This window comes from Ylistrum balloti, unplaced genomic scaffold (assembly GCF_031769215.1).
Source record: "Ylistrum balloti isolate Yb309-2 unplaced genomic scaffold, AGI_CSIRO_Ybal_v1 Utg370288, whole genome shotgun sequence".
NCBI classification, from domain to species: domain Eukaryota; kingdom Metazoa; phylum Mollusca; class Bivalvia; order Pectinida; family Pectinidae; genus Ylistrum; species Ylistrum balloti.
Genome location: NW_026782219.1, coordinates 828,354 through 851,716, shown reverse-complemented (window position 1 = coordinate 851,716; position 23,363 = coordinate 828,354). Strand labels below are relative to the sequence as shown.

General features: G+C 33.6%; 1 protein-coding gene across 2 annotated transcripts in view; it reads right to left on the bottom strand.

Moving 5' to 3' along the window:
- The window catches only part of LOC132552960 (amyloid-beta precursor-like protein), a 46,286-nt gene that overhangs the window by 21,329 nt on the left and 1,594 nt on the right, over window positions 1-23,363 (bottom strand). For both annotated transcript variants that reach the window (XM_060217160.1, XM_060217161.1), the window contains exons 2-4: window positions 14,778-14,972; window positions 12,822-12,939; window positions 10,126-10,344 (exon numbers count right to left, since the gene is read on the bottom strand). In XM_060217160.1, coding sequence (XP_060073143.1) covers window positions 10,126-10,344; window positions 12,822-12,939; window positions 14,778-14,972 — 532 coding nt within the window. The remainder of the gene's footprint in view (window positions 1-10,125; window positions 10,345-12,821; window positions 12,940-14,777; window positions 14,973-23,363) is intronic.

Genomic DNA, 23,363 nt, shown 5'->3' with positions numbered 1-23,363 from the left:
ATAGGTTTTAAGTCAAGTGTCTTTAGGTTAAAGGCCATCTGCTTATGAAACCTACAGAAATGTACTGCAGACTCAGAAAAAATTGCTTTGTAGCAATAACAAATGCTGAATGATGAAATTTACTAAAAGTTCGAACTGATCCACAAACACTACCAAACAGAATGATATCAGACAAAGAATTATAAATGAAATTTCTTTTCATTGTGAGAGTTGTTGATATAATAAACTTCACTTCCATTCAGAAAAGAAAACTTAAAACTTTATAAATAGATTCAAAGTAGACGGAATTTTGTGTTGATTTTATTCACAAATCAATCTAGAACTGATAAAAGGCAACCGAAGCATTTTCTCCCTCACTTTCTATGTAAATTAGCACAAAAACGATCAATTTCTCTTTTTAACTGTATATACCAGAAATTGATGAACTTTCAGATTGTAACCATAAACACTGTTGGATTCTGTTTGTTCAATACACATCTGTATGCATCAAAGTAGTACTGGACAGACGAGACAACCCAGATTGCCCGTACATGTGATCATTAATTCAGTTACATGCATGCAGAGATGTTGTAATCTTGCAGAAAATCTATGCGTCTCCTCAGAAGTCTGCGCCTTACGTGTAATTATTGCGACTGACCGCAGTCACAGCAGACAATTACTTCATAATGTCTCCAAAATCAACAACTTGAAAATTTCAATCACAAATAATTCCTGCATTTTCACGGAAATAAATTCTGGAAAGACGAGTACTTCTCCGAAAACTTTGATCCCCCTCCTTTCCGATTTCTTAAAAGAACATACCATATGTTGGATGTTGGTGAAAGGTACTTTGATCAGAATTATAGGTCTCAAGGTATTAGTTCGAATGATACTTCTTGTTTAATTTGGCCCTGAGCCAAAGAATAAATGTCCTCTCGATTTTCCCATTTATTTCCTTAGCTGTATGCCTGCACTTGTGCATGTATCACAGATATTGATATATAATCCTACCAGATACAGCAGACTATGCTTCGTCAGCAATTTTACTTGTGGAAGAAGCAGAATATCTGCATCAACTGTAACAAGTCTTAGCGCCAATATCAGATACACTGGCTGTGTCAATGATAATTCTATTGTAATGACTACTTAAACATAGTGAGATGCAAACTTTTTTCAGTGTCCATTAAAACACAGAAAATAACAAAATTATCATTATATTTCTTAATAAACATAGGTTTCATTAAGATATGTAAGGAATGAAAAAAAACCACTGTTCTTCTATATTTGTACTTAAATGAGGATCCTGATAGCATCCCCCAACCCCCTAAAAAACCAAAAAAAAAAGACCAAAAATAAACAAAAAAAAAAAAAAAAAAAAAAAAAAAACAACAAAAACAAAAAAACATGCTCCCAAAATTTCAATATGTTTAACACTGAATAGCTGGGTAAGGAATGAAAAAAACACCCACAAACTTCTTCTGTGTCTGTTCTAAAATAGGAACAGAATCATTTAATATATTTCAAAAAGAATGACCCAGTCCAAGCGAGTTAATACTGAATGAAAGCAATACAAGAGAGCTTGGCTACCAATACAGAACAATTAACAACAGAGTTTTCAGATTTAATAACGAAATGGTATAACTGATAAAAACACGCTGGAAGAAGGGAGGAATTGATGGAGTGAAACTGAGACTAATATAGACATAGTTATATAGGTTGATATTAAACACTAGTTAGTCTGGATTGAAATGATAGACGCTTGCAAGCCTGTGAGGGGTATTTATGTGGGACCAAACTGGAGTACCTCAAAACACCCATATAGTTAGAAAGGTGCCCCTAAAACCTCTTCACTCCATTCCTGGACCCCTGATTAACATGGGTTAAGTGTGTTGCCACGGTGCCAACTGACCCAAAATTGACAGACACAATGATGAAGAGAACTGGAGGGGTTTAACAGGAATATGCCCTTCCATCAGTGACTTTTAATCACATTATCAACTAATTTCAATTCATTTGGCTGATAATGATACAGGCTTTGTTTTGGGGAAGCTTAATCTGCTTTTCAGTGTGAGCAATCGAGCAATCAACAGCATAACTACAGCAATAAATGTCAGTCTGACATTCAGAAATGAAACACACCCTACATCTCTGGTCCTTCTCTTCAATCTAATTTTAAGCAGAAGAAACAATTTTGTTTACCATGCAGAATTAATGAAAGGACAATAATATTTTAATTATCAAAATAATTAACACATGAATTTATCACATTTACACATAACTTTTATGGAACTTAAATGGAATTTTAAATTCATACAGAATTTAATCAATTGTTTTAATTAAAACAGTGAGTTTGTTTCCATTTGTTCTTTCCTATGTTACCAAAGCGCTTTATCTTATAGACCAGCCAATGTAATCAACTAGACACTAAACAGACCCTAGATGGAACATTTTACAATGAGTTACAATTATAACCCAAACAATATGTCCTGTCTGGAGGTAGGTATATCTATATATAAGTAACACCCTCCCTTTATCACAGAGAGATGAGTAACACACTCCCTTTATTACAGAGAGATAAGTAATCTTTCTGTTTCCATTTTAGAAATTATCTATATTTAAATCAAATTAACTATTGACCTTGACCTACAATAAATATTTGACCTCAAAAAGCAATAACCCAGATTACCATCCATCTGTTTGGACACTATAAGAACCAGAAAGATATGTATACATTTTACACAAAACCATGTAATTTAACAGTCCCTAATAACACAAAACCATGTAATTTAACAGTCCCTGACAACACAAAACCATGTAATTTAACAGTCCCTGATAACACAAAACCATGTAATTTAACAGTCCCTGACAACACAAAACCATGTAATTTAACAGTCCCTGATAACACAAAACCATGTAATTTAACAGTCCCTGACAACACAAACCATGTAATTTAACAGTCCCTGACAATACAAAACCATGTAATTTAACAGTCCCTGATAACACAAAACCATGTAATTTAACAGTCCCTGACAAAACAAAACCATATAATCTAACAGTCCCTGACAACACAAAACCATGTAATCTAACAGTCCCTGACAACACAAACCATGTAACTTGAAAGTCTCTGACAGTGGAATTACCCCAGCAAGTAGCCAACCCCTAACTACAGAAAACAATATAAGCTTGAGATTCAAGATTACTGTACTACAGGAACTCTCCCTTGATAGAGAAGCAGCCAGGCGGATCACCAATAAATTATTCAGCACGGCATCACAACGAGTCTACAGATGATTATCACTGTCTATGTATCTGGACAGGTATATTGTGATCATCAGGGATAAACTGCTCAAGTGTTACCTAAAGGCACAAGCCTACACATCCTGATTGAAAACAGACAGCATGTTATGTTAATTCATTATAGTGTGTCATTTTTTACCTTACAAACATTTCACGACCATTTTATAACAACCATGATATGACAGTCTGTACTAACCATAATATGACAGTCTGACAGTCTCAGTCTGTGCTAACCATGACATGAGTCTGTGCTAACCTAACTATGATTTGACAGTCTGTGCTCAACATGATACGACAGTCTGTATTCATACAAATAACATAGCTGTTATGCCTGGTCTTAACTCACCACTCTTTAGAATAGTCACAAAGATGTTATCAAATTCTCATGAATATCTGATTTGTTCTAGACCTGATGCACACTATATCTAAACCATTTATAATCTTGTATTGATTTCTAATGCATTAAGGTAGAGAGTTCCAGAACAGTTATCTATCTCTAATACTGAAGAGTTCACTATTTTTCATGAATTGGATTTCCTTTTAAACATCAATATTAAAGTAATAGGAAAGAAATTCATATTGAAAAATAATCTTTTTATATAGAATGCTGTTCAATCCCTGCTTGATATCAGAAAATAATTTCAGAAATCTTCAACGTGATTAAACATTAATATGGAGGGAACACACATGTAACTACAAATTGTGCATGCAGTAGTGACATACAGCCTTAAATGTTCTCTAATTCTGGTGCAATATGTTACATTTATTTTCTATACATATGGAGAAAGTCTGCTAATAGACTAAATCTGGTACATATACATTACACAAAGCACCTTTGTCAGGTCAGTTCCATACAAGATGGAGTCTGTTTATTATCTTAAGGTCAAAGGTCAAAGGTCCATTAACCAGCAGTGTTGTGAGATTTTCTGACCTGAACAGTACATGCTGTTATACATATCCATATCCTGGCAAAGATAATTCTAAATTATCCACTGCAAGATTTTTTTTTTATCAAGAACTTTGTAAATGTGTGACAATCTATGACCAATACAAATATCAGTGAATCAGAAGGGAAGGACGGTTATCAGTGTGAAACAGGTGAAGCTTTGTCTATATTTTGTTAATCATAGGACAGAGGGCTGTCTGTGGGAACAAGGAAAGCTAATAACATATGACCTTTCTCAACACAAATGTTCAATCCTCCCTCCCCTATTCCCTCCATCTGGCCTCACCAACTCCCCCCCCACCCAAATTTGCTTCAATTCTAAATTAAAAAAATACATAGCATATGCCAGTGGTTATTGTATGCTTCAAGGAAAAGATGACATTTCCTACACAATACTAATATGAAGAAGCCAGATTGATCCATCAGAAATGTTACATTCCATGTAAGATGTATGAGACTAACATCTGTTAAGACTTAAAATCAATAAGAATAATTTAAATGTATCCGAAATGAACACCTTAATACCTGGTCTTAAATCCTATACACAAGAGTGATTTATTACCAATACCTAGTACAGCTAATTGGCAGGAGAGATGAGTTTCTCCCTTGACAAAGACAGACATAGAATGTTAAGTGGGAATGTTGAAATGACAGAACAAATATTTAGCCAGACTAACTGTCTTCTGACATGACAAAACCAAATCAATGATTACATCTTTATAAATCCTCACTATAATCTGGAGTCTGCACATTCACTTCCTTTGCTGTGCTGCTATATTCTTCAATTATTGATTATCTGTCCAACATTATACTTCGGAAGCCATTAAACTTTAGAAACTTCGAGGGGTTCTGGTTAAATGATTTCAAAAATAAACTTAATTTACATCAGGTTCGTGTTAACTTACAAAAAATTATCATCAAATTTACTGAATTTCCTAGCTCCATGCAAATCAGTGTCATTGTTTGAAAAATTTCTACAGATAGTGAATGTGACCTTGACCTCAGAACTTGATAGCAATTACTCATCTGAGGTGATCATGTTGTAGTCAAAATTATAATTGATGAAAAGTTTTGTTTGAAAGAATAAAGAAAGGACAGACACAGGTTACCCTTTTTTACAGCCTCCAACTCCTCCACCAATTTAATGGAGGATGGAGAGCTCTAATATTAGGAAAAATTAAACAAACAGTGACTATTTTACATTTCCCAATGCAAATAGAATCCCATGTCTCTTTCTAAACCTGAATCTCATTCCCCTGTAGCTGTGACAGACTCTACCAACACTGACAGTTTGATGGGAAACAACTTAGAATTATTGGTTTCTTCGGTCGAATTTTCCTTATACTGGCGTATAATTTGTCAATTCAGAAAGATGAAGGCAACATCTAGGGATGTCATCCAAGGTCCCAGAGGTTCAGCGATCGATTCATCACGCCCCAAGTCTAATAAATAGATACTGTACTAGCATCATCATCATGTTTTTTGTTCATCGTACGCTTAAATGATGTAAGTGTAGTCATAGCGACTACCGCACGTCTCGTGACTCAGTTCCCGTCAGAGCCACAGTGTGGTTCAATATATTGATCCTGATGCCTTATGTACCAAACCTGAGCTATTGGTTTCAGCATTCAACAACATGCGACAGGTCGATTGCATTCATTGTTGAAGCCCTCAACTATCCTCGGTTGAATAAGTCTAAATGGATGACAGATCAATTAAAATGTTTGTATACTGGTGATTTTCCATTTCTGTTTCCCGTGACATCAGATAACTATATTTAAATTAGTGGAACACCAATATTTGCATATTGTACCATGTAGCTGCCTATTGCGTATTGTGTCCTACGCTGTGAAATTCAATATTTGGCTATATCTAATTGCAAGGTTATTCACTTGTGCCAGTTTTGTATCTTTTGTGTAAATCCTTGTGTTTCAAATAACAAATACACTTACTAAATCATTACAGCCGCACATTCTAACATGTACATGTTAAATACAGACTCTTTTCAATATGCTATTACAGATCTATTATGACTAATTAGTACAGTGATTAGAACCTATATGTTAATTTTACTAGACATTATGCTCATGTTTGGTAATAAGCCCATCTCATCGGAAATTTAGCAGGACTACTGAAAAATTCAGTTTCATTGTCCTATGATGAGGCTACTCCCTGACAATAGGTCAAAGGATGATTTTTCTAAAGCTCTGAGCCCAACACTGAATGAGTCCAGCTTCCAAATGATCTTAACTGACACCATTATACTGGATTCTTGTATACCAATGAATTTCCTATGCTTGCCTATCCAAACTTAATGGAGATTAACAGAAAAAATAATAAATTATACTGTACATATTGACAAATTTGTGATATTCCAGATCTAATGTAAAATAACGACATGTGTTTGCGATATAAAACAATATCAGGTTGAACAGGGACTGTATAAGATTCCTCCTAGCACACCATCTCACATAAATCTGTCTTGTTTATAACAGATCTGACAATAACGACCATCCATGATAAAAAGCCTTAAACTCAGATAATTAAAAAAAAATCATGAAATTATTGATCTCCTTTTATATCATCTATAGAGAGTTTGCCTGAACATCTAGCTTGAACAAAAATATTCTCTGGACAAAATTTTATGACCAGATTATACTGAGTTCCAAATCATTATCTTCTGTACACATAAATGATACATAACCAACAATCTGAAATAAAAACGACATGTTGACGCATTATATAACCCTGTGATTCACCTCACATGATGACACACTCCACGGATGTATTCTACGAATCAATACAGAAGGTCTGGGATTGCATCAGGTCTGAAAGCCATTCCAACACAACATAGCAAGCCTGCCAAATCCAGATTCCTTTGTACTGAACATTTTTTTTTTCGTCTGATCACATGTAGCACAAAGCTTTCTAGAAACTTTACAAATAATACATCTGAATTAGCAAATTTTGATATATGTTTCCGTTGTTTGAGTATATAACTGCAAATACAAATTTTTATAAAAAATTTTCAAACTATGAATGGATTTATATATAGCCTGCCAACACTAGACTGTGAAACTACTGTAGTCTTTTTGTTTGTCTGGAAAGGTTAATATGTTCTCATATCATATGGTGTGGTAAACCTTGCATATAATATACTGTACATAGGCTTTTTTCATATTAGTTCTCAGTTGCATGCTGTAGAACATTAATGAAACACAAATTCAGGGCCTATTTGATATTGAAAAAAATATGTTAGAGCATCTGACTCCTGTGACCTTTAAAGTAGGTCAAGTTCATTTACTTAAATTTATCCCAACATACTTAAGTATAATATCAGTATTCTGGGCCTTGTTATTGAAAAGAATTTTGTTTAAACTGAAAACTTGATGCTAGACTGATGGTTGACTCACTTGTCAACCGTTCAAGCAGGTCAGTCAAAAAGTGAACAACACGAACAATTCATGAAGTGAGCGTAATGATTGTTTTTTATCTGTACAACTCACAATGCTCTGCTGCAGAGCGATATGAATCTTGCAAACATGTATGAGAATAAGTCTGACAATTTATGAGGTAATATGAAGACGATTTTTACAGAAAGTGTCCTTGTATGTAATGACAGGTACATATAACATCAATACTCTGAAATTATTCATCTCTGTAATAAATTTCATACAAACAGCCACAAAAACAAGAAAAGTCCACTTATGGAATAAATTACTTACTTCCCTAAAGAAAAAAAAAATGAATACATTATACTTAGACAAAATCAGTGAAGCTTAACGAATGCTAATATTACACACCTGAGTGACTTTTAAAGATGTTCCCATCCTATCATTGTGTAGGCGATCGAAATTCACTGTTTGTTAACTTAGCTGTAAAATTTTACTACATGGAAAGTGACATGTATATGATGTAATTTTAGACCTTTCATCAAACATAAAAAATCATTTAATGGAATTGCTTGCATTCTTGTTACAAAAACTTTCAGCTTTATCATACAGAAAAATCAGAGAGCAGTTCTAAATTGACAGGAAGAAAATATTAAATGTTAAAGGCTAACAGAAAAGGATACAAGGAATATTTAATGAGTAGGCTTTAATGTTTATCATGTGAGGAAATTAGGAACTATCTATATACCAGGTAAAATAATGACATATTTATCCTGAAATAAGCCCAGGGGATAATCGTAAAAAATATAATTGGACTTATTTCAGGCCGATAAACATTGACTTGTAATTCTGATGAACATAATAGATAGGGGTGGGCTTATTACCAGACATCGTATTGTAGAATAATCATATATGGTATGTTGATTTAAAACGTAACCGGACCTGATGTCAAAAATAATTGAAGAACTGTTTAAGTTGATATGGAAGCTTTTATGTTATTTGTTTGATAGCTGGCCAGATCAACACCTCCACAGTCAGAGACATTTTGAAGTAGGGTCTCTTTGTCTGTTGGCTACCTCACTGAACACCACACTGGAGGACCATCACATGCTATCCAAAGATAGTGGGATTAAGTGTCTTTCCCAAGGACAAGGAGTACTACAGCATGATATTAAAGCTAATCTGATAAAAAATTATTGTGACCTGAAAGTAAAAACTGCTTACCATTCTAAACTGAATTTCAGGATTAGTAAATTCATTTATATCGTGTGCTATATTTCAAATATTCTTTTCTGTAATTGTCTGGACTACCACTCAAGTAAATTGTATATTCCTGTCTGAGAGTTTTCTGCGTGAATTCCTCTTTTTAATCTTTTGAGTACATAGCTGATATGTGAAGAAAAACTAGTGGAGACAAATGTTTGCTACACTCACTACAGTTCCTGATAAATATACTAGCCTAATGAAACTAGACTCGGACATCAGGGAATTTGTAAGAACAAATCCAAACCCATCTCCATGGCTTTCATAGAGTTCTAATCAATGAAATGCTTGGAAGATCAACTTCTCAGCTGTCAAGATCGCAGAGATGCTTGATGAATTAGGCATGAGGTATAAGATGGCTGAAGTCAATATCAGTAAAAAAAAATCTGGTAAAATGATGGAAAATTCTTGATTGGAATATTCCTTTACCTTGGTTTGACATCTAGGTGACATTTTATTAAAGACTTAACCCCTTTTTTTAAACAAATTGCAAAAAATCAAAGCTGTATTCACAATTAATATTAAAACATTTATCACATTACCAAACGCTTCCTTTTTTGTGTACTTACCTTTCTAGTGTTATAGAAAACTTTCTTCAACAGGTGTCTTAAAATCATGATAGTTCTAAATACGTCAGTGTTTCAAATAGAACAGGATTCGAAACGGAAGTGTTTTGTAAATCTATACCTGTAGGCGGACCTATTACAAGGAATGGGCTTGGTTATTGATAAGGTCACAAGCAATTAACAAGCACTAAGCTGCACTGATAGAATCAAGAACAGATCAAACAGTTGACATGATAAATATCAACAATTTTGTCTCATTTTGCAATCATTCGCTGTCATGTTTCAAAGCTCTATCGGAACTAACATGCTACACACACCTCAGATAATCTCCTGTTTACAAAATACAAAATCAGACACAATGACATCAGAGCTTGCATTTTTGGTAGCATTCTGTTTTGCCAGACCTTTTCTTTTAAGGTAATTTTTTGAGGGTGGAAGAAAAAATCCTGTCTATGGATGACATAAAATAATTTAAGGGAAATAATCAACTGTATCCATCTGTCAATAAGCTCATGACTTGTTATAAGCCTATCTTTGTCTACAGCTGTTACACAGCTGTTTAATAGAATTACAAAGATTAGCCCACTTCTTATCCATGAATCTGTGATAATATGTTACATCCTAGAAAAAAAAATCAAGGGAGATAATTTTCACAAATACAGTGACAACAACAGTGACATACCTGTGTTGGGGGGTTTGCAGCAGACATACTCCACACCAGAGTACAGACCAACATTACAGGGAAGCAACATGGAGAAGTTCTCCATGTACATGTTCTTGTCTTGGCAGGTCAAGTTTGATTTCTCCTTCCAGAATGTGTATGATGCACACTCATTGTACTTAAGATGCTGGAACTCACATCCCTGGGGAACCAGAAGGGCTTCACTTGTGAAGATTCCAGCTGTACACAGAAGTAAAAACAAAATAAAATTCGGTCCGTTGTATCTCATCATTAAATTAGTGTATACAAGTTTTTTTTCCTGTATTTTCCTTAGACAATGTAGATTCTGTTGATTTTTCTATGTTTTTTTAACAGTATTGTATCTCAACACCAGCTGTGGATGATTCACTATTGATTCCTTCACTCAAAAAGTTCTTGAAGAACCTATGATCTATTCACAGCTTTTTTGTGTATCGACATCACGTAAGTAACTTTATAACATCTGTTCCTTTCAGCAATTTCACGTCTTGGTGAATGTTTTATCCCTATTATAGGGAACCAGGTTCATGTCAGTGTGATTGCACTAGATATATCCAAAGCTTATATATATCTACTACTTCCCTATAAAATTTCCTTGTAATTTTCAAATCGATTAAATCGACTAACTTTGGAAACATCAAGAAAAGAGTTCCCTATTTTACTAAATACGGACACCGTATCTACCTCCTATAAGTTCTGTAGATACCTAGGTTTTAATCTCATTTCTCTGAAGCTGATATCAATATGAGTTGTTCTTACTTCCCTTTCTATGTAATCTATTTTTAGAAAAAAAGTAAAACTGAGAGAATAATTCATTAAACTGACAATATATCCTGGTTTTATGTAAATTCCCAATTAAATTTTTTGAAAAGAAAACTGATCTTTCAGGATGTGTATTTCTTCATGGGAATTCTACATAATTTTCTGGTACATTAGACCAATGAGAACAGTAGATCTTTTATCACAAATAATACCAAGTGATAGTCACTAGATATGGAACTGGTGTTTACTTTTATTGTGTGCTTCCCCCCCCCCCCCACCAAACAACAGCCAGGGCTATTTTGAAAGGAGGATTGGGTGGGTTTAGTCCTTTCTGTATAATGTAATAGATTTAGACGTCTAAACTAACAATCATATCAAAGACACACATCACAGGTTTGTCTGTATTTGAAGCTTCCTGGAATTCACAAACCCTCTGTGGGAGGAATCAAAATTTTATATCTGGATTCATGATCACCTGATATTTGGTCAGTCTGATTTTGTCTACTGACTATTTATTTATGTATCTATTTATTTATGTTTTATTTATTTATTTTTGTTTATTAATTGAATTAACAAGCTTGATCTCCACTACAACAGCCCTCCAGATGAGACTACCAACTGATCGAGCCATTGAAATCCCTCGCTATAAAAATACTCTCACACAGTTTAAAACTATTACTGATCATTAATACAAAACTTCTGTCAAAAACATCCAAGAATATATATATATTTCAAAATCTAATAGTCCTCTATAAAACCCTAACAGATTTCTGCTAATCTATGGCTTTTCCTTGAGTAGACCTGTAACATTTTAGAATCACCTAATATTTCAATATGTGAAGCCAATCCTGCAGAATTTAGATTTTTTACCATATCTAAATGAATGCATGGTAATAAACTTTTTTTAATTTCCTGAATTTTCTTTTTCATGTCTTCAACAAGTACACATACATATATTTTACATATATATATGAGTTTGTCTATGCATCGTTTATTCATCACGAGTGTATATACAGCTACTATTATTAGGACAAACATCTACAGCATTAGGTAGTTCGGTCTGGCAATCATTTCCTTGATGCAGCAACATCAGTCATGCATAACACTAGACACTACATGATAGCAGTTTCCTTTTGAAATCTTACAACCAGACCAACAAGTCATACAGTTTTTTTGACGGTAAGTTAAAGCCTTGCCATTTTGAAACGAAATCGGGCCACTTTTATCCTGAATGTCAGACTATTAAGAATGAATAATGTGATGTGATGTGATGTGATACAATTAGAAAAAAAAATAATCAAAAGATGAACTGTCTTCCCAGGACTTTCCACAGATGTTGTTTGCTGGTGAGTCTAGTTACTTTATACTTGAACACATTTAACCTTGGGACATAAAGAAGTATCATTCTCTGCAAAAAACACCAGGTAGCAAAATAGTGGCGTGACGTACTAGTAACTGTGCTAGGAACATTTTTGTGCTGAATATCTCGGTAAATAACCAATAATCGTGCCTAAATATGATGTCTTTACCAAGTATACTTCACTTACAATGACCTTGTCTTGACATGGCAATGACATTGTGCATGCATTGACCTTGCAATAACATTGTGATGACCTTGAATGACCTTGCACTAATCTGGGATGACCTTTGCACAACCTTTTAATAATCTTTTGTTGCCCTGTAATTACCTAGCAATGACCTTGGAATAATATTCCATGAATTTGTGACAACCTTGATTTTACATTGTAATGACCTTGCAATGACCTTGTACTGACCATGTAATGAGCTTCTAACACATTATCTGGTCACCTATTCTGTTTACATGTAATAACTTTGTAATGTCCTTGCAATAACCTTGTAAACACCTAGCAATGACTTTGTTAAGAATTAATTATGATCTTGTTTCAAATACTTACTGAGACAGCTGTACACCTGGAAGTTGCGGTCAGTGTGAAGATGTCCAAACTTGTCTGGCCATGTAACTTCGACATTCTCGACAGGGACAATGTTGGTCACATCAGCATCCTTGTAAACCTGTAAAAATTGATGATAGATAAGGTTAGACAATATGACCCAATACATAACTATTATAGATATAATCAGCCTAACATATATATATCTGTGAAGACTTCTTAAATTGAAAAAAATTTTTGACATAAATTTTTTATTTTTCCACACTAAAGCAATACACACAAAATTCATGGAAACATCTCTTATTAATATTTGTTCTTCTGTAATGATGCTTTTCAACAGACCAAAATCATTTAGAAAATATTCTTAAGTTAAGAGACAACTGCAAAACTGGGGTCACACTACTAAATCTTCATTTACAATGATAAATATTGAAAAAAATATCAAAACATTCTTGTCAGAATAACAACCTCGTTAAGATCTGTGTACAATTGACTGTTTTAAATGAAAAGATTGAATTTTCAATTTAAATCATAGTTCCCTCTGTATAATCATATTCTCCTTGTCACAATAATTGTTCATATTCAGAGACACACTTTGTCATTAATATAAAATCACTGACCTCCCCAAGACGGAGATTTGTCTAATCTATTCATTCATTCATAAAATATATACAATACAAGTGCCAGACCTAGACACACAGTGTATAGGGCCACACTGGTAAATAAGCGTGACGATAACTCGGGTAGGAAGGTACTTGAACGGCTGTTCTATCTAACTACAATGAATACTACCCTAGTATATGTACCTGACATGACAGTTCTAGGTCAGTATGTATCATATCTCTGAAATGGTGGGTATAAAAAGAAACCTGGCCTCAAACTTTCACTTACTTGGTCACCCTAGTCCTGTTTACACAGCCCCAACATGATGTATGTTTAAGACTTATATTACATATTAGTTTACCCACCTATTATTACTTACTATTCATAGACTAAGGTAATTGACACAGATATCGGTACTAAATATGAATAACTATCACATTTACTGCAGGAAGCATACTGAAACATTGTGGGAGAATGAAATAGCATTTTGAGAGCAAGTCGGTTGTAATAAAATTTTTTGAGAAAATAGCATTTTGGGAGCAAGTCGGTTTTAATTAAAATTTTTGAGAAAATAGCATTTTGGGAGCAAGTCGGTTTTAATCAAAATTTTTGAGAAAAAAGTTGAATATGACATACAATAGCCTGTTGAAGACGGAAAAGGTGATCACAATACTGATGGTCCACTTGAGACTTGAGGTGCTCTAAAAATTTTACCCTATACACTTATTCCTACGACTTAAAATGTTTACGGGGATGTAACACATACATGGACACCAGTGGAAAGCACATTCCTCATTAGCTCACGGTTACTTGTAATAATAATAATGATAATAATAAAACTGAAATCTTAAAATATTTTACAACAACTGTAAAACATGTTATATCAAATATATTAACAACCTATGTTTGTCTGAATAGCAGAATGTGGAATGTCGGACAGATATCTTACTGTAGGAAAACAAAGCCAATGGACTTGGAGAGTCAGACAGGAGCCCCCCTCCCTCCCCTCTCATGGAATTTGACCCCAGAAGAGTAGAAGGGAAAGTTAAGTATTCTTTAATCTTCTACAATATTTATTCATACATATATGTCCTAATATACCATCAAAACTGAAATTTCAATTTCTTTAAGACCTGTCCACCCTCCCTAATTCTGTGGAAGTCTTTATCATTTTCACTCCAAAGTGCTATAATTTAATTCTGTGAAAATCGATTCTTATGCCTTCCATCCACATTGAAGTTCAATTAATTATATACATATAATGTCTAGAATACTTTCTTCCTTTTTTCAAATTTTAGAAAATTTAATAAATTTACATAAACATGTACATTGTTCCTTTCTAAGACTCAGACTTACCTCTTTACAGAAATCGAAGATGCTTCGTAAGTTATCGAGACAAGTTGAGGGTCGTGTTCGGACGTCTGCCTCCCATTTCTGATCGGCACGTTTGTACATAAGTGGGGCATCTTTTTGAAGACAGGAATAAGCGACCATGTAGGTCATCTTTTCCTTTGTGGTCTGAGAAACGGCATCGACATTGGCTGCTAGAGCCTGAAACAAATGGCAATATTTAAATTGACAACGTCTTCTTGTTCACACAAATTTTACCATACTAGTCCTACAAAGAATACTACGATTTACTTCCGACTCCAGATAGAGATGGGTTTATTATGTAACGTTGACATATCATTCATTAATACCAGAGTTAAACGGGACTGATCAGTCAGCAGAAATTAATATGGGGGCCCAGCATTGCGCATATACTGTTTACTGTCACATAAATAGGGTAGATAAAAAGTTTCTATCACATCTATAAGTTATCTTATTAAAAGATTAAGATTCATTAAGTAGAATATACAGAAGATTTCTCTGCCATATAATACACTTTTGTCATTGTAATCTTCTACACTTTTTTTTCAAAATGAAGTAAAATAATTTAAAACAGAAATAAAAATGTGTCTTTTAACAATGATCATGGATTTTTGCTATTCTGATGAAGACACAGTATATAAAACCAACAGACAATATAAAATAACAAACAAAATAAAAAAAAACATTGTTTATAGACATCATATATCAACACACATTTACCGTACACCTGCTACAGCTCAACACTCTCAGATTAATTATAACATCTCACACACACATTTACCGTAGCCTGCTACAGCTCAACACTCTCAGATTAATTTTAACATCTCACACACACATTTACCGTACACCTGCTACAGCTCAACACTCTCAGATTAATTATACCATCTCACACACACATCTACCGTACAACTGCCACAGCTACGCATATTCTCTTTGTACTTCTTCAAGAGTGTAAATCTAACTTTTGTTTACATTTTGCCTCCATTTTATTGGATCTAAGTTCAAATTATGATTATTTTCACACGTTGGTATTTTCGTGTTGTTTTTAAAGGTTCAACACCCTCACAATAGCCAGGCTCATGTAAAGGCTATGTTCATGGAAGATGGAGTCACTGATGGATGCTTTTATAGTTTAATCACACTGAAATGCCAATATAACCTGGACACAGCAACATGATATCCTACTTGGTCACATTACAGTATTAACAATATGGACGAACAAAACAGTTCTTGTGTAATACTGAAACACCATGAAGTATTATTTCAATAGAGGCTTGTATACCGGTATATGATTACAAGAAAATGATGAGATCCCACAAGGACCATTCAACACTTTTTATGGATATACATTGACAATCTAAAAATATGTTCATATGTTTGTAACATTTCTACATTTATATTTAATATCCAATTAGACAAAATGAAAAGTCACAGATCCTAAGTAAATTAAATCTATAAACAGCTAATATATGATTTATAGAATTTCTTACTTTTTATAGGTAGATTTTTTTTCTAATAATTTCCTATAACAGGTATTGATCCTGATTTTCCTGGTAACACTAAAACAGTACAGTTTTATTACGAATCATGATACCTAATGGTTCTCTCAACCATATCTGATGTACATTTCCGTTACAAGAGAAATAGTTAATATAATGAAACCTACGTCCCCGACAAACTAATTATGCCCCCTGATCCAAGTGTCATGGATGAGATGCTGATTCCCTAAAATGAATCCCCAAGGCTGGGGGCAGGTAGGGGAAAGGGGGAGGGTAAGAGGAGGTTTGGGATTGTGTCAATTGCACTTTTCATTCTTAAAGGTGCATGGCACATGATCTTTGATGAGAATTAAAAGAACCCAACCAGTATGGGTGAGTGACCCAGGGAATGACCCTTGTCTATAAGAACTCAATCAATTATCTATAAAACAGCTGACTAGCCTACAACACATGCTGACAGAGTGAAATGGAAGATAAAATTGAATCAAAATGAAACAGGCTAGTACACTTTACACATTAAAACTGGTTTAGTACATTTATTCAGAAGTACTTAAAATCATTAAAAATTTGACAAACAAAATTGTCCATAACTCTAAAGACAGTTAAACAGACCAGGCAGCTCATACAGATATTGGATGACAAGGTGATTTAACACCTTGAATCTAGGATGAAAAGGTATACTGTCAATGCATACATTTTGGTGGTAAACTTATTTCAGCACTGAAAGTATTGTGCTAGGAATGCAGATTAATTTTAGTGGATGTATGAGTTTGTCATTATGCTAATTTGGCAAAAAGTGATAATGTACTTATATCACACTACACTAACTTAAAATTTGTATGTTAATTAAAGAAATTGATGAATTATTTCTTTGTGGGTCATTTTTTACATAACTACAAATCTAGAATATTTTGCAGAAGATAAATTTGTGGTATAAAAACATGTGATGCTGATACATTCGGTAGTGTTCTGTGAAAACATCTATCTAATTCACCAGAAAAACACTGATTTTAGTAGACAGTACAAAATAAATTGGTCTACACAAATTCAATATCTCATGTCTGATAGCATTTTAAACAAAGCATGCAGACCTAAAGTAATAAATATCATTACTTAGAAATCCAATTACCCACAATAAGGTTACAATACATTAAAATCCTTCTCTAACATTTCTGAGGAGGAAATGCAGCCTTAAATTTTCCACCGTGCTAAAACACATTGGCCAGATCAATATACTGTTTAGACCTTTCTGCTTATCCTCCGTCTCTGTCGTGGTATCGATTTTGTTGGTAGTGAGCTGTTTAGCATCAGTATGGTTCTACTGTTAGGCAGAACTGACTGCTAAATAATCAAATATTCCAGCAGTTTCTGCTTCAATGATGTATGTGAACTCTCGTAGCTTATAACATGTATTTACACCACTGGATGCTGGTGATCTCTTAAAGCTAAATGTTGACATGATTTTCTGTACAGACAACATAAATACCTGCCAACTTAGGGGATTGTAGTTTTTGTGCTAGTTAGACACATGATGTCTTGTCCTAGTTAGACACATGATGTCTTGTCCTAGTTAGACGCATGATATCTTGTCCTAGTTAGACACATGATGTCTTGTCCTAGTTAGATGCATGATGTCTTGTCCTAGTTAGATGCATGATGTCTTGTCCTAGTTAGATGCATGATGTCTTGTCCTAGTTAGACACATGATGTCTTGTCCTAGTTAGACAAATGATATCTTGTGCTAGTTAGACACATGGTGTCTTGTCCTAGTTAGACACATGATGTTTTATCCTGGTTGTGTTTTCTTTATTTATAATATGATAGGATTTTCAGGATGTATAAGTCTTTCAGTGGCCATTTTAGCTTAAGTTCAGAGATTCTTCCAGTAGTTCATCAAGAACTACAAAAAAGGATTTTCTTGAATTTAAAAACTTATGATTGCCATTCAGCACATATTTAATCATCTGTTCTTGGGAAGTAAGAGCAAAGAAGGATTTGCACAACATATTCTTTCAGCATGAAATGCGTGTGCTTGCTTGGTTGCTGGTTTCAGGACAATGAAAAGCATTACAGTTTATAATTTCAGTATTTCATTTAATCCCTTAATTATACTACAAACCTCTAAAATTGGTAATATTCAAGACCTGTTTTCCCAGTTTTCAATAACTCTCGTTATATAAACAATATCATATTCAAAGTACAAGGGAGAACAGAAATGTATATGGTTAGGACTATTTACAGTATGTACATGTGACTAGTGAAATACGGTATTAACATTATCTAAAGCAAAATCTAACCTGTTACACCAACTCAGCAACTCAAAGCATAAAACTAGAACACATTCAAACTGTACCTAGAATTACCTAACGAGAAAACGTGAATTTGCACCTGTGCCAGGTGTTCTTTAAATTATATTTTAATACTATGAAATATTTTTTTTGTTCAAAATACCATATATCATTCTAGTGTTTTATATCTAATGGTAAAAAAATACCTTTTTGATTCTACTGTTTTTAAACGTTACTCAATTTTTTTTCTTGGTCTTAATGAAGAAATCAGAAAATGTTTTTACTTGTGGTTTTTGCCTTTGATATTTAACCCCCAGGATTTGAGTCATCTTCCTGTATCCTGTACCGTATTTAATCTTCAATAAACACAGGACAAACATAATCAGCCCTTATCTTAAGTCAAAGGGTGGGCTTATTACAGGACAAGGAAATACAATGTTTGTGATTTTACTAACCAACTATACACATGAATGACCATGAATTAACAGTCGTCTGTTACTCTATATTGGTTTTTATTGCTCGTGTGTTTGTTGTCGCCACAAATTACGAAAATAATAGTCTATATTAATTGCTTCAGTGTTGCCATCACATAGTACATATTAACTGATTATATGTATTATATGTTGAAATACAATATACACATCTTAAGTATGTCAGCTATCTACATTATGTCAATCTTACCTGGTAATGATCATCAACAGTATACCTGGACAATGTCCCCTTGTACGTTATTTACAGTAAATAACAAGCTTACACACCACCTGGAAGCAGGTGATGTTTGGATCATGTCCCTCATTCCTAGTAAGCTTAATTCAATTACTGTTTATCATTTTTCTTAAAAATTCTGATTTCAATTTCTTTTAGAAATTTTTAGTTAGTATCATTCAAACTTTATGATATATGAATTATGATAATGAACAAATTTTAATTTATTTTGATAATTGTACCTTAAATATTGCTATCACAGTATTTGTATTCTGTTAAGCTGACAAGGCTTTGTAAAAAGACAAGAACGCTACAGGTAAAGGATCCTCTCCCTATTACTACACAAACCTCAGACGTTGGCGACATACAAAAGTCCTACACATTCTTGAAATTGAACAACTTAAGCATAAACTGTATTTTGTGCCCTACCTATATGTGTAGGTAGACAGGCTGGAGGTGGTTACAGATGTATATGGCTGTACATCTTTGTTATAGAGATCTAACAGCTTTAAATCAGACACCAGCTCCGGTGTCTGCAAGGACAATCCATTGTACACAAAATCATCACTTACAATGGAATAAAAAATTCTATATAGAAAAAAAAATTGTTTTAATTAGGAAACTGAATAAATGTTAGGATGCTAATTTGAGAAGCTGAATAAATGCTACTGTCACATTTGCAGTGGTTATGTTTGATCTGTTTTAGACCTAAAAAAAATGCTGTTTCACTAAACCAAAATGTATCATTTTCCCAAAATGAAGCAAGACCAATCCAGATTTTCTCATTTTATGAATGCAGAGACTGCTATAAAATCGAGAAACATTGACAGGGCCAGACAAGAAACACACCACATATTATCTAGTGTTGCTTGGTAGAATATCTTAGAAACAAATACTGCCATAGTTTTGTCCTATGATAATCCCATTCCTTTACATTAAGTCAGTGATAAATTTTTAACCGTGTTAATTGCAGAATGAATATTAATAAAGGTTGTCGGATGATTTCGAATCCTCTAAAAATTAACATGTTTACTAAAGCCTTTCAGACATTTTGTTTTGATTTGACACAGGGAATTGGTAGGTTGGAATTATCTAAGAATAAGAAAATGCTTTATTTTAGTGAATTTACAAAGCAGATTTATAAATTAATAAAAGAGAAAAAGGGGCGTAGGCCTAGGGGGTGGGGGTGCTGAAAGATCTGGCCCCACTTGTATAAAACATCTCAACTTGAGATTTCCTCAAGTCGAGATTTTCCTCAGCTAGTATCTCCTTGAAAATATCTTGTATGAAAATTCCTCAAGGAATTTCAGGACATCCTAGCCGATAACTTCTTCCTCCTGTTCCTTGAGAAAATTTTATACAAGCCGTTTTTGAGGAGATATCAGCTGAGGAAAATCTCGACTTGAGGAAATCTCAAGTTGAGATGTTTTATACAAGCGGGGCCTGGTCTTATTACAGGATAAATAATATTGCGCTATTTGTAATTATATTCTACATCAATATTAGTGTGTCGGCTTATTTTCCAAGCATGGACTTATTGCCATATAAATACATCATTTATGGAACCAGAAAGATGCTGATTGATGTGTCATATACAGAAGAAGAAAGTCAATAAAGGTTGCCTGTATACAGTGTTCTGACATGATTCACCGCAGTTTCTCCATCGTAGATCGGACATTTCCAAGTCCAATACTGGAAAACTCCACATTGTCTCCAGAAACAGTCGGAATTGCAACACAGTTTCCAATAGTGTTATCATAACTTTTTATGGCCTATAGCTAAAGGCTACCAGTCAGAATCTCTTACTCGCTCAATAAATTCATGATACATATGTAGGGAACAGCCGACCCAACCTATTACACAAATTGATTTTTCCGACTCAGTCAATTATCATACAAAGGCTGCTTTATCACAGGCTCCAGAAATTTCTTCAAACATTTTTTTATCTGTCCTTGATTTCATTCTGTACCATATAGAGATATTCGGGCCTTCAGACATTTGAATTCTGGACTTATGATTTTCCTGTGGGACTCATCTAGATGTAATGACAACCTCTAGCTCTTAGAAATGGGACTCAACATTATTTTGAAAATGGTGTTTTAGACTCGCTTGGAAAAAAAAGAAAAAACTGACAAAACTGCTGATTGTACAAATTAATTACTTTTCAATTTTTCATTCTGTTGAAAAATAATTAATGACAGTCTTCCTGTATGACTAAGGTCCTATTATCTGTCATACAAGGGCCACAAGGGTCACAAGTCTACAGCTATAGCCTATAGCTGTTGAAACATACATGTCTGATAATAAGCCCAACCATATTTACTGCAGTAAAGACAATATTCACCAACAAATGCTGCAAATATCAGTGACCTTTTAAACCACATCCGCAAACTTAAAAGTCATATCTAGTCAAGCTAATATGTCAACCTAAGTGCCTTTGCAATTGGCTTATTGCACATTAGTTACCATTATTCCTGTATCAAATGTGTACATAATTTTATTGTTGACATAAATAACAATACCAACAGCTGTATCTGACTAGTACTTTCATTGCTTGGGAGGCTTTCAGGTATATTTCAATAGAAAATGATGTCATTATTGATGTGACAACATCTTGTACAAAACACATGAGTAAAATGTCACAATTTTATTGCAGCCTGTTTAGGTTTCAAAATTTGTATTAATTGATCTTATACATCTATGTGTGTTTTATAGATCATTTGAAATTTTAAAACTAAAGTTTTTGATAGTTTAGTATAAGCATATTCAGTTAAGAATGTATTTCTTAAAGAAATGACTGCAATAGTGTTATACATTTGATAAATCAATACAGAGCTTTGACTAAACTACATCACTATTGTACATTAAATATGAATGAAGAAAGTCTTTCCTGACCAAATTACATCATCTCTCATTCTTGTGTACAGTGACTAGCCGCCCTTTATATGGGCTGGTGTGATTGCCAGGGGGTTTACTGCTCTTATACAGAAATATGTACAAAATGAACTTGACACATCTTAGCCACACCTAAATATACTTGTGTACAGGTATCTATATATATACATGATTCTGTTAAATCTAGACATCCATTTCATTTCTTTGTTATATCGACTGGTTGATACCATGTTCATTATGTGAAGACTAACCTTCTTTTTATTGTTACGAAATCTTATTGCCAGGTTTTGGCGTTCTGTCAATATGAACAGTGTGTATTTCATAAAGAACAGCTGATATACTGCACAGTGATTTCCATATGAAATTGAAATAATCCATTATAATACATATAGGTGTATTATAGACAATAAAGCTGAGAAGTTGACAGCTATGTCATCATACATTATCTTCATTGCACTAAATTTATCATGATAACTGATCTTAGAGAGAGTTGCAATATTCTAATATAAAGATAAGGCAATGTCTGATTATTTTCTTCTAATTTGAAATTCATATTAAATTAAGAAAAGAATATGAAAATAAGTCAAGCTTGTAGGAATGATCTTTGTATCTAAAATTAAAACCTGTATTTTCTAATATATCTATCTGGATACAGATGCAAAGACCAAAATAAAAGAGAAAAAAACATAAGGTAATCATGACCTAATATTTTGTAAGGAATACTTTGGCCATATACCTGTATATAAATCTAGAACAGTATTTATTTAAGAGATGAAAAATATTTCAAAGTTTTCCCTGACCCTTCAAAATTTGTGTCTTGAGCTGCTAATTATAAACAAAGTCATTCATTACTGTTAACATGAATTAATGACAAACAGGATTTCAATGTCCTGTTCTGAGTGCATCTACTTATCTGGCTGTCTAGCTAATTGTAGAATTTATCAGTCTTAATTTATACATTATTTCACAACAATTCTCTCTTTTCATAATGTAGAGTTATCTGCTCTTGTGAGCTGGTATGGATTGTTATCTCATAAATATTAATAACATAAAATCAATACCTACCCAAAAGAGCAGATAACTCAGTATTTTGAAAAGATGGAAAAATTGTATTGTATTTCAACTTACAAAAAACAGAAATAAAAATTTTCTGTCTGAATTGAAGTGTGCAAAGTGTGTTACTA